This window comes from Coenobita brevimanus, chromosome 96, assembly GCF_032717465.1.
Source record: "Coenobita brevimanus isolate Jiangsu-jjx chromosome 96, ASM3271746v2, whole genome shotgun sequence".
Taxonomy (NCBI): domain Eukaryota; kingdom Metazoa; phylum Arthropoda; class Malacostraca; order Decapoda; family Coenobitidae; genus Coenobita; species Coenobita brevimanus.
In genome coordinates, this window is record NC_137049.1 from 20,183,685 (window position 1) to 20,197,137 (window position 13,453).

The window sequence follows — 13,453 nt, forward strand, 5'->3', positions numbered from 1 at the left end:
CATGTGGCAACAATACATATGCTCTAAGCCTTGTGTCTGTTTGTGCTTATGCTTTAGTCTTGACACCTGGCAGGACACACAGCATCTCAAACAGGAGGTTGGCCGCTGTCAGAGCTGTGGTTCCCTCGAAGTCATATGGGGGAGACACCTGGGGACGTAGAAAGTGATGTTAGATGAAACTAGAAATGGGCTTCCACACTCTTGTCATATATGATGCAGAGGCCAGCGGATATCTTAAACTATGAGTGTTTGAACTTCATAGGAGGCTACTGGAGGCAGTGAAAACTATCTACATGGACTGTAGTGCATGTGCTATTGAAAGCTGCTGGAGTGACAACTTTGAGGTAAGTAGGAGTGAAACTTGGCTGTGTCTTCTCTCTGTAGTTATTCATTAATTTTATGGATGATGTTACAGCCAAAATTAACATAAGATAATGAGTGATGCTGCAAGAAGGCATTCTGCTCATCAATAACCAGACCTCCTTTCCTACCCGAGGGAAGGGTGAGGAGTAGCAACATCCAAACAACCAAAGTTTGCCCAATTCAATTGGCCACGCTTCCATTCATTCATCATTCAAGTCCTCAAAATCCTGGCTTCATCAGTATCCTGGTGCCAAATCCCTGTTGGTTAAAAAAAAAAAAAATCTGTAGCTTCACATGTATAGTACCTATCTGACAGAGCCAATCCAAACACTGTCACATTAAAAAGGGGTGCCAAATCCCCAGTTATGTGCGTCTCTGCACAGAATTCATCTATCCAGCTCGGTCTCTTATCTGTCCCTTAGCCTCTCCAACTTCCATACATCTCTTCCTCATGCACTCATCCACCATATCCCTCCACCTTCTTGGCCTACCTCTCTTCCTCCCTCCAAATTCGCTCAGATACACCTTTTTCACCACTGTACTGCCATCCATTCTCTCCACATGACTAAAACATCTCGGTACACTCTTCGATTCTGGTTACCACAGACTTCCTTACTCCACATCTTTCACGAATAACATTATTCCACTCTCTGTACTCCACATACATTCCTCAGCAGTCCCATCTTCACTGCTTTCACTTTTGACTTTTCATTTTCATGCCACACCATAGTCTCACATCCATATGTTAAAGTTGGCACAAACACTCCTTCATGTAAGCGTCGCACAGTTACAGTACTTTCCTTCCTTGTGTCACTGTACTTCCCACTTCCTTTTCACATTTTCCTCTCTTTTCTGCCACTTTACCCAGGTATTTGAACTCCCTCACCAATTCCAGTCTCTCTCCATTCACTGTAACATCACACTGGGAGTCACATTCTTTCCCAATAACCATCAGTTTACTCTTTTCTGCATTTGCTCTCAAGGCACGATGCTCACAGACATCTACAAAACTCTGCACTCGTCTACCAAGCTCTTGTCTACCAAGTTATTCACTGAGGGTGAATGGTTGAGAGAGGGAGATGTAAAAGGACAGGTTAGCCTGGAAGCTATGGCCATCTCATGGGAGGGAGTACTAGCAAGGGAGCTCAATGGCAGCAGAACAAGTAGATTAATATGCATATACAGACTTCCCCATTCTGATGAGAACAAAAACAAAAAAAAATGAAAATGCAAATTTGGCAAGCACTTGTAATAATAAAATCAAATAGATACCATTGGCTACTATTTCAGGTGTCTCCATACTGAGAGGTTGGCTGTGGTACAGCTAAAGTTCTTTTGTGGACCGGACACTAAACTAAATGCTAACACCAACTGATTTCCCAGCAGTTGCTGGGAGCCTTTTGGAAAAAGAAAAAGAAATCTCAGACGTGTAACATGATCAGAATGTCCCAGTACTGGATCACGTACGTGAAAGTCAGATGTGAAGCTTAACCCCATTCATTCCAGTGATGTGTTTTACCATTTTATTCATGCCATTTCTGGATTATTTTCAATCAGTTTTTGGGAGACATTCTAATGAGTAACTGAAGACTCGGTTCAACCTCTCCATTAGTAGTCTTTCACCAAAATTAATAAAACTCTGAAGATAGCAAGAAGAGAATGAAATGTAAATCATCAGACTGTAGGGGTTAACCATAATGAAGTGCATATCTGTCTTACCTCAACCAAGTCACAGCCAACCAAGTTGAGTCCGTGGCAGCCTCGTATAATTTCTAGCGCCTGAATGGGAGTCAGTCCTCCAATCTCAGGGGTACCTGAGTAATGTATCAATAAATTGTGTTAAGTGTTATACTGACATGACTGTTTGGGAAGTACAGCACTGTATATTGGGATGGTTTTATTTTTAAAAAATGTTGTGGGATTCTTTTCCAGTAAAGAAACACAGAACAGTTTTGTCTTCAGTTGCCCACATACTGTTATGTATACTGGTCTTATTAGTTGGTAAAAAAAATGCTTTTATGTTCAGAAGCAATCACAACAACCTCACAGCAAGAAAAATTACTACAGTATACTGTATTTTTTCATATTCATGGGACAGTATAATTAGTAATAAGTATCTGAGCTGCATGCTTTCCCCCTCATGTGTATAAAACTCTGCTTGGTGGAGAGTTGTATGAATGAAGGTTGCGTGGGCTGAAGGGTGGGCAGCCTGATGATGGAAGACAGGGTCACATAGGGGTAATTTGTTTGTAGCCACCCCCTCCAGGATTAAGGCATCTGGCTATAGATGAATAGATAGGCTAATTTCAGCTACTGTATACAGTACAGTAAACAGGTAGAATACTTTTATATACCCTAAATATCAGATGCAAACTACGACTCATTACTGTTAGAATTAAAGTTGAATAAAACCACACTGACCTGTTCCTGGGCAGAACCCTGGATCAATGGCATCAATATCAAATGAGAGGTAGACGGGACGGTTGCCAAGCTTCTCCCGCACCTCCTGCATAACTGGCGTCAGGGAGCGGTGCCAACACTCATGACCCGGCACCACCATGAACCCCTGCCATTCCACATCATGCACAGTCGGCCCAGAGGGAATATTTTAAAATCATATCAGAAAATTTTTAAAGGTAGCATCTGCACTATGGTATGGTAGAGGTGTTCTTATATCATCATCATCACCATTAGTCACTGCCATTGTGATCATCATCATTACTCTCACGGACATCATTATCATCATTTTTGTCATCATAACTCTATTTCATTTAATAAAATGGGATAGGCAGGGCCCCTAAAGAGAGAGATCAAAAAATGGGATCACTGTTAGCAGAGTGCCCAGTGAAATGAGCCACACGTCCATTCCATCATCCATTCACTCATCACTAAGATCATATAACAATCATCATCATCATCATCTGGACTTCCTTTCCTACCCTTGGGCAGGGTAAGGAGTAGCAATGTCCAGACAGCCCACGTTTGCCCAATCTAATGGGCCATGCTTCCATTCACGCATCATTCAACCCCCAGGAATTCCTGGCTCTATCTGATATGCCAAATTACATGCACCACATTCTGTAGCTTCACATAAATGTATCTGATAGAGTCAATCTGGACGGTATCACGTTAAAAACTGGTGCCAAATCCCTGATCATGCACTTCTCTTCACAACATTCATCCATGCATCTCTATTTCTTGTTAGTCCCTAGCCTCACCGACTTACATCTCTTCCTCACACACTCATCCTCCATATCCTTCCACCTTCTTCTTGGCCTACCTCACCTCCTCCCTTCTTCAATTCACTCAGATATACCTTTTTCACCACTTTATTGTTATCCATTCTCTCCACATAGCCATACCGTCTCAGTACACTCTCTTCGATTCTGGTGTCCAAACTTGCTCACTCCTCATCTTTCACGAATCACATTATTTCGTATCCTATCTACTCTGTACTCCACATACATTCCTCAGCAGTCCCATCTCCACTACTCTCATCGTTGACTTTTCATTTTCATGCCACACCATAGTCTCACATCTGTATGTTAAAGTTGGCACTAACACTCCTTCATGTAAGCCTCGTGCAGCTGCAACACTCAAGCCTCTGCTTCTTATCAAGGCCTTCATAGCACCAGCTACTCGCCTTCCTTGTGTCACTCTACTTTCCACTTCTTTTGCACATTTTCCTCGTTCTATCACTGTACTCAGGTATTTGAACTCTCTCACCAATTCCAGTCTCTCTCCATTCACTGTAACATCACACTGGGAGTCAATTTCTCTCTCAATAACCATCACTTTGCTCCTTTTACTCTCAAGGCACAACACTCACAGACATCAGCAAAACTCTGCACCAGTCTACCAAGTTCTTGTCCGGTATTTGCAAGTACAGTAGTACTGCATCATCATCGTACAACAGATTTGTGATATTCCATCCACCACCATTCACTACCAACGCCAATCCCTCTCTCCATTATTCGTGTTTTTACTTCTCTCATCACCCCATCCATGTATATAATGAACAATCATGGGGACATCACACAACCTTGTTGCATGCCCACACCGATCGCGAACCATTCACCTAGATGCCCATTTACCTTTACTCATGCTTCACTACTATCGTGAAGACTCATGACGGCACCGAGCAGCTTACCATCTACACCATACATGTGCAAAACCTTCCACAATCCTTCTCTGTCTACTTTGTAGTATCCTTTTTCCAGATCCATAAATGCCATAAACACCAGATAATCCTTCTCACAAGCCTTCTACACTATCTGTCTTACTGTAAATATTTGATCCACACATCCTCTGCCACTCCTAAAGCCACCCTGTTCATCACTCACTAGGACTTCCAATATATCTCTTACTTTCTCTATAATAATTCTTCCATATACTCTGCCAACCACATTCAGTAAACTTAGGCCACGATAATTCTCGCACTCATTTTGCTCACCTTTATTTTTGTACAGGGGTACAGTCACAGCCTTTTTCCACTACTAGTACAGTTTCACTCATCCATGCCTTTTTACAAATCTCCAACGAGCACTTTATTCCGCTCTGTCCACTACACTTAATCATCGCTGCATACACCTCATCAACCCCAGCTGCTTTCCCATTTTTCAGCTGCTTCACAGAGTTACACCTGTGCGAGTGTCTTGTTTCTTGGCACTGCATTCCTCGTCTGTACAGCCCCAAAACCAATCACGTTTACAGTGGCTCTGCTGTCACTATTCCCATTCATCAGGCATTCAAAATATTCTTTCCATCTGGCCCTTACTTCATCCCAATGGGTTAATAATCTAACACATCCTTCACATTTCTTTCTGCTGTCACTTCTACATTTCCACACCTCTTTCCAGAGTAACTTCCTATTTTCAGACTGATTTGCATTCATTTTTCTTTCTAGATTATTATTTACCTCCTCCTTTTTCCTCTTCTTGCAAATTGAATAACATCTTTACTATTGCATGGTAAATCACAGAAGTACTAGTGGTCTCCCATTTACATTGAGACTTATGTAAAAAGTTATATTTTTAAAGTTGTCCCTTAACTATAATTATGACTACTGGTACTGTACTTTTAAATATTTTTATGAAGTGTAATGAAGACCACTGTAATGTGATTCAGCAGCGTGCTGCTCTCTGACCTGTTCTATCTGCCAATCATTTGCATCTGTTGTGTAGCAAGAACCCCTGAGGCCGATCTGTACAGTAGCATTAGGGTCAATCAGGTCCTCCTCCAGTGCCCGTCGGAAAGGAGTGCCATGTGTCACTTTAGCTCCCAACATGCTGTCTGACACATCACCGTGTGCATCAATGTGGACCAAACCCACACGCCCGTGACGACTCTGGTGGGAAGTAATTAGCTGTTTTGGCACTAAGTTGGGCTTTCAGTCCATATCGGAATTTCAGCTGTACTATGGCCAACCTCAGTTTGGTGGTTTCTTAAAAGTAAGAATAACATCATTTGACATTATTTGACATTTACTTCAATATTTAGTGGTCTGTGGCCCAGGTGAATTATACCATGATTCTCCTTTGACACAGTTTAGACCAAATTCTGTGACAGTAGGGTTTGGAATGAGTACTTATTATTAAAAGATTAAAACAATCATATCAATAATGAAAAGCTACAGCTGTATCACTTACACAGTGTAAAATACTGTAATGAATACCTTACAAGTATCTATTGAAAAACCAATACAGTGATGGGAATTGTGGGCCGAAAATAATGCAAATGATGTTTTGTGGCTCACCCTGTTTTAAATGGTCGTGTTTATAAACCTTTTTTCTCTCTCTCTCTCTCTCTCTAATGCAAGGAAAAAGGAACCAAAGGCCAGGAGCCCACAAACCATTCCTTCTAAGAAAAAAACAAAATACAAAAGAGAGCCAGATTCAAGATCCATTCATTTTGAGATGCCTGGACACTGCGTTTGAAAGACTGGAGATTGTAGGAAGCAGGAAATACAGACAGAGGGAGACAGTTCCAGAGTTGGCCTGTTGCATAAATGAAGGACTGTGAGTAACGGTTAACTCTTGCATTGAAGAGTTGGACAGAAAAGGGATGAGAGTTTGTTGCTGGACGGGTGCTATAAGCCCGTCGTAGAGGTGGAGGGATGCAAGCAGACAGTTCAGAGGAGCAGTGACCATTGAAATTGCAAAGAAAAGAGATAAAGATGCAGCAATGCAGCGAAGAGACAGAGGTTGAAGGGAGCCACTAAGAGGAGGAGAGTTAATGAGATGGAGTCTTTGGCTTACATTATTAACCCTGATTTGACCTTCCCCAGTGCACTTCACTTGAAATCCCTGTAAACATATCTTGGTTCATTGTGTTGATGTATTTAAACCAAGCTGCTGGCTTACTGTACCTTTATGGCTTGCAAGATTGGATAGGTAATTGTGTGGTCGCCACCCATGGTCAGAGGTATACATGATCCTTCCAGCAACTCCTTGTACCTCTCACTTATGTGCCGGCATGCTTCTGGCAGGCTAGGGAGTGGGGAAAAGGAGGTTGGAGAGGGAAGATCATAAGAGGAAAGGTTGGAGAGGGGTTGAAGATAGCAAGAGAAATGAGGGGAGTGTTGAAGAATGGTGAAGACTGGGGAAAGTCTGGTTGGAGAGGGAAGATACTGAGAGGGAAAGGTATGGAAGATAACAAGAGATGGGATTGGAGAGGGAAACAAAAACTAATGATAGGAATGGGGAGAGTAATGGTGGCTAATGATGAAGACAGTGGGAAGAGTCAGACTGAAGATGGAAGATAATGAGAGAAAGGGACAGAGAGGTATGGACGATAGCAAGAGGAGAGGTTGAAGAAAGAAGAAAGTGAGATGAATCAGGAGAGAGTTGGTGGAGAGTGAAGAGAGTGGGAGGACTTAGGAGAGTGGTGGAAGATGCAGATCAGAGAGGAAATAAAGCAACAGGCACGGTACTTCCCCCCCATCCCTACCCCACCTGTATTCTGTAGACGTGTAGGGCTACTTACAGTTTAATACTTCCACTATAAAGACCCCTTTTTTGTTTTATTTGTGCTAACTGAAGATGGTTTTTGAGCCTAGGGAAAGAAAGCAGGTTGTGATGGGGTTAATGGACACGTCACTGCAGATGGTTTCTCTGAAGTTAAGAAAATCAGCTGAAGGCTGCAAGAATAAACTAGCAGAGGCCGTCCTCAGAAAAGATTGGCTGAAGACTGCAAGAATTAACTAGTAAAGGACGTCCTCAGAGTGAGAGTTAAGGTCTAGTGGTGGGGCTGCTGCATCCCAACACTGATACAAAAAGGGAGTTCATACCACTTTTTTTTTTTTTTTTTTTTTTTTTCAGCTTTTGGACCACATAATGAAGGTAATGGAGAGAGTTCTAGGTATAAGTAGAGAAAGAGTGACATGAGATGGAACTTTGGTTTATGCCAGACAAAGGGACCACTGATGCCATATTCACTGTTCAATAGCTTCTGGAAAATTATAGTATATAGAAAAGAAAATGGATCTGTATTTTTTGTTAATTTGGAGCAGGCCTTTGGCAGAGTCCCTAGAGACGTGGTAAAGTGGGCAATGAGAAAGCTTGGGATCAAGGAGTGGCTAGTTGAGTGGTTATGGCTATGTATTTGGGTGCATGCACCCAGGTAAGAATGAGTGGAGGTATAAGTGATGAGTTCTCTGTGAATGTTGGTGTGTATCAGGGGTCAGTCTTGAGCCCCTTGTTGTTTATCATGGTATAGTACTTGGAGTCCTCTCACATGACTTCAGAAATGGACTCCCAAGGGAAATGTATGCTGATGACTTGGCGTTGATAGCAGAGAATAAAAGGGAGGCAAGGGAAAGATTTAGGAAGTTAAGAGATGGTGTGGGGCACAGGAGCTTAAAACAAAAGTGATGGTACCTAGGGCTGGTGGCAGTACTGTCAGAAGAGGAAGAGTAGCCACGTGTGACTTGCTACAAGGGTGTAGAAAGTAATTCCATCCTGTGCTGTGTTTGTGATAAGTGGCTGCATAAGAGAAGTAGTGGTATTAGAGGCATACTGCGAGATAATGCTAATTTCATGTGTGTGTTGTGTCGGAAAGCATGCGCAGATTGTCATGTGTGAAAGGATTGACCTTGCTGGTGGTCTCTGGGTATGTCAAAGAGTTTTGTTATCTGGGATGCATGTTATGCACTGGAGGTGGAGCAGGAGCTAGCTCTGTGGCTTAAGTGAGGAGCTGTTGGAAGAAGTTCAGGAAGCTGTTGCCTTTCCTGACACTGAGAGGGCTCTTCCTCCATGCTAAGGGATCTTTGTATGCAGCATGTGTTAGGAGTGTAATGCTGTATGGCAGTGGGATCCGAGCAGTAAAGGGAAAGGATATTCGCAGGCTCAGCCATATTGAAATGACAATGATTAGGTGGATGTGCAGTGCGTCTCTGAGTGCGAGGCCTAGGGGGCTAGGTTTACGATGGAAGAGTTAACAGGTAGGATGGGACTAGAGTGTACTGGTGTTGTAATGCAGAGAGGTAGATTGAGATGAGCTGGGCATGTGGAGACGATAGGGGATGATAATTAGGTGTGGAAAGTGAGAAGTGTTAACGTTTTGGGTAGGGTTGCGAGAGGCAGACTGAAAAAGATCTGGTACGAGGTCATTGAGTGTGACCTCAGGGATAAGGGACTAAATAGGGAAGCTGCCACAGACTTAGCAGCATGGAAAGCCACCATTAGGTGACCAAGGCTGACACATGCAAGCTTGTTGGACCCTTTAAAAACAAAATGAAACTATCAGGACCAAAAGTACATGATCACTTCCCTCCCAACTGCTGTGATGGAAGGCATTCTGCTTAGAATTAAAACATTAATGAAGAGGAATAGCAATATGAAGCACACAACAAATGAGTAAAACAAATTTTCTGACATACAAGGAAGAGTGAGAAATGTGGAACACAAGATGCAATACTGGTAGGATATTGCTGGTGAATGGGCTTGTGATGGTACAATGTAATGGAAAGGGAAGTTGTGGTAGCATGTGCTCTTTCTCCTCTCACCAGGAAATTGTGAAAACTGTTTAAGGGTCCACTATATACAGTACTGGGTTATCTTACACTACAGTAGTTTGATGAAATGGGAAAAGTGGATATACTCAGTACTGTACCATTAAATTACATTATTTTTTTTCCCCGTAAACAGCATTCAGCAGCACAATACTGCATCTTTACCAAAGATATGGTGAGTGTAATGATTTCCCACAGCTTATCAGATAGGTAAGTTAATGAAATATATATGTTCAAGCAGAAAATATTTTCAGTATTTTCTCCAAGTTGTCAAAGACACGTTCATTGTAAAGATTCTTGTAAACAAGGTGATAACAGTACTATAAAGTTGCATATCAATCTTAGGCATGTGGAAGCCACTTGCTGCAGTTATTTCATTATTACTGCCACAGTACCTGTATACAGTATTGTCATTGTCGTTCATCAACCCCAGTCAGTCTGGCGAAGCAGACCTAACAACTGCAGGCAAGCAACCACCCATGTGGGGCAATCTTGTGCAGTGAACCGGTGTTCCCCTGCAGTCAAGTATGGTATGTTATTCAAGCAGCAAAAGAGGTAACAGCATATCCATCAAGGTGTTGGAATCTGAGACTAGGGTACTGTAATCCAGTACAATAAATAACAAATGTGGTCTTTTGTTTCTCAAAGGCACAAGTGTTTCCTATGGAGTTCATTCTCACTAGCACTTATGCTTGTACAAGAATGGTATCTCTAATATACAGTATAATACAGACTTCATTAAAAAAAATAATAACAATAATAATAATAAATGATAATGTTACAACACCTCTCCCAAAATTGTAGCTTCTTGAAAGAGTAAGGTGGCAACATTAGGCACATGAATAATACCACATGAGAGACTAGTCATGATATCGCTAGACGCCAAGAATGTCTGTCTGACTATCTGCAGTCATACACCATAATTCTGGAGAGGATGGCCGCAAACTTACTTGAAAATATTCATTGCAATATCGCCAACATCAGCAACACTGAGACATGAATATGGAGCTGCTCGTGAGACAGGGTGACAAGGGCGTACCACCACAGACTCTGTGCGGATCTGACGAGGACCCAACCTTGCTCCACTCCTGTTTGATACCCCAACATCCAGTGGAACACCTACAAAGCATGCATCCAGCCCTGGAGATGGGGGAATGGAAAAGGACTTGTAAAATAGTAACAGCCAGTCCTGTTTTGCTCCCTTTGGGGTATAGGGGCCGGAAGTGAGGCTGCCACTGTTCACTACATTTATGAGGAGATAACCAGCCCATTTCCCTCCCTGCACTTCTTGGGAATCATGCCTCTGCAAACTCATCACACTGACTGGAGTGTTCTGACCACCAGCTGCAGAGTACTGACCAGAGGGCACTTATTACCTACAGTAAACCTAACTACTCCTACATACTACTGAACCCTACTATCATGTATCAGAATTTTTTTATCAAAACTAAACCTGCCAGATTTTATCTGGTATACAGAACTGTCTGATTTACCCCTAAGGGTCAAGAGCAGCTGAAGTTAACAAATGTTAAGGTATATCAACAACCTCTTTGTTCATTCCAGAATCAAATGAGTATGCATATGACATAATCGTGTGTGACCCACATTGTCAAGCTGAACCTTCTGTTGATACATGAGGCTGTAGTCTTATATCCAAAGAAAGTACAAAGCACTGACAGATGTCCTCCTTTTGTTTTTGTTTTTTATCACACTGGGTTACTTCCAAATCAGCTGTACAACATGTTTACCATATTTTGAAAGTTTGTTTATAAATTCTAGCACAACAACAATACCACCAGTGATGTCAACCTTCCCTATCTCAGAGATTTATATCAAAGGTTTGCAGAAGCCAGTTTATTGATTTACTGATATAACTGGGCAGTTCTGCTGCTTGATTAGGCTATAAACATTCCCTCAACTCTATCCCCGAAGAGAGGACAGTGGACTGCTGGAGAAAGGCAGCTTCAGTCTGCAGTCCATTAAGTTCATATTAAATGAGTGTGGAGCCACAGCAGCAATAACTTGTGCATTCTGTACCACAAGACTAATTTCATTCTTACCCTGAGTGTTGTCTTGTACTGGTAGCCTCATGAATGATGCAATACCTCCTGCCCGGGGCATGTGATCAGCACTCATGGGTTGGTTGAAGGTGGAATGTGCAGGGGTGGTATGCATATGCCGGAACCTAGTGCGTGGGGCCATGCCTGCCATCACACAGTGTCGAACCATAACAGACATTCCCCTTGTTAAATGTTCCATGCCTCACACAGGTCCTGAAATGTGTAGTCCTTGTGTCAGGCATATTGTTTACTCCATGTCCCAAATCCTGAAATGTGTAAATTGGTTCTCTTTACAGGTCAGGGATGTGTTTAAAGAATGTCACCATACTTGACTAAAACAAATATTCATGTTATCTGCTGTTTCTCACACTTGTCCTGAAATGTGCAGTCTCATTACAGGTTAGAGGTGTGTTCCAGAATAACATAACATTTTTATGCATTTGGCATTAGGAAAACACGGAGGTGGCAAGCAACAGTAGCATATTAGAACATGAATAGGTAATTATTCTGCAATTTACTGTGAAGGAGTGCATTGGTTTTTGAGATGCCATGTGGGGTCAGCAGGACAGGGTGAAATTGGCAGATACTAGCAGGTGGGAGGAAATGGGGGAAGTATGTCCTGCAAGTGTGAGCCTAAGAACAATGTTGGTTAACTGCTAATAGCAGCAGCCATTGTATGATTATATCAAAACAGAAAAGAGTGGGGTGGTGCAGAGAAGTGGGTAGGATAGGCTGGGATGGAGGCTTTGCCTGATAGGGGAAGTATAACCTGTGAATGGGTGTTGTTGGGATGCCAGCTGGGTTCTTATCATATATTGGAAAGTTAAAGCAAGAGAGGTGAGTGGAAAGGAGTAAACAGGATGGGGCATGGGGTGCTGGGAGATAGGGCAGGTTGAGATAAGCACACCTAGTGAAGACAGACATTATTTAAGAGTCGGCATTGTCAGTGGGAAGGTTTAAGAAACTGATTTTTTAGAGGGAAGATGAAGGTAAGGGGGGGGGGGGAAGGAGCAGGTTATTGGACTGAGATGGTGGTGGGGCATGGTGGAGTACATACACAGTGAAAATGGGCATTGCAGGTTGACCTACTGGATGTGGCAGGAAGGATGGAATAATGAAGAATTTGCATCAAGCCATAAACTTGCTACGGTATATGACACTAGGGCTGGTGGTGAACTAATTTTATCGATGAAATGGTCTGACGTTAAAGCACAGGAAGGGTCAGTGTCAATGGAGGAGCTCCGTGGAGTAATTCCTAACCTGACAATCGCATTAAACCCCAGAGGCTAAACAACATACTTTAATTTTAACCATGCTGCTTTCCGACTGCTTCCATCGATCGTTGTCGTAAATATACTAGAAGGCGCTCCGTGAAGGAACATAAAAGGCACCAAAATTCTGTATTCTATCCTCCATTTTCTCTGTTTCACGGCTGGTGCATTAGCAGTTACTCCATGAGCTGGGAGGCCCTACTATCCATGTCATAAGACCAAATGTCTAACCTGTTAGGGGTTGAGGGGAAAATAGAGGCCGGAAGAAACAACGAAATATGAAGAAGCGAGGTGGGGCAGAATATGAAGAAAAGCACAGTGACTGGTTAAAAAAAGGTTCCTTTTAGTTGCCTCTTACGCAGGGCGTACCCCCTCCAGGAGGGGGCCCTCCGCAAAGAACCTAGCCCCCCACATTCTCAAAACATCTAATATCTCAGCCAGGATTGTCGAGATGATAAATATATATATATATATTTTTAAATAATAAAAAAGCTTATAAATTTTTAAGGCTTTCGGGGGCCCGGGGGACAGTTTCAAATAGCACCCCCCCCCCAGGCACGCCACTGCCTTACGACAAGCAAGGATGCTGGGGAAGTCTTCTTTCCCCTCCTCCACAGGGGAGGTATACGAGGATTTAATTTAAAGTTATCTCAAAGGGCAACAGCAAAAGCGAGCAAAGACAACAACGATAGTAAAAGCCACTGTCCTGTACTCAGGATCTTGAGTTGCAAGATAAGTAGGAAGACGGG

The 13,453-nt window shown here is 42.6% G+C and overlaps 1 protein-coding gene across 1 annotated transcript; it reads right to left on the minus strand.

The window, feature by feature from the left end:
- Positions 1–3: 3 nt before the first annotated feature.
- LOC145413439 (guanidinobutyrase-like) lies at positions 4–11,593 on the minus strand. Its single transcript, XM_080283129.1, has 7 exons — positions 11,434–11,593; positions 10,324–10,513; positions 6,731–6,851; positions 5,510–5,710; positions 2,785–2,929; positions 2,083–2,177; positions 4–148 (listed from the first exon to the last, which is right to left on the minus strand). Exons 1-7 carry the CDS (start codon positions 11,582–11,584, stop codon positions 47–49), a joined length of 1,005 nt encoding a protein of 334 aa, XP_080139255.1. The 5' UTR covers positions 11,585–11,593; the 3' UTR covers positions 4–46.
- Between the last annotated feature and the right edge of the window lie 1,860 nt (positions 11,594–13,453).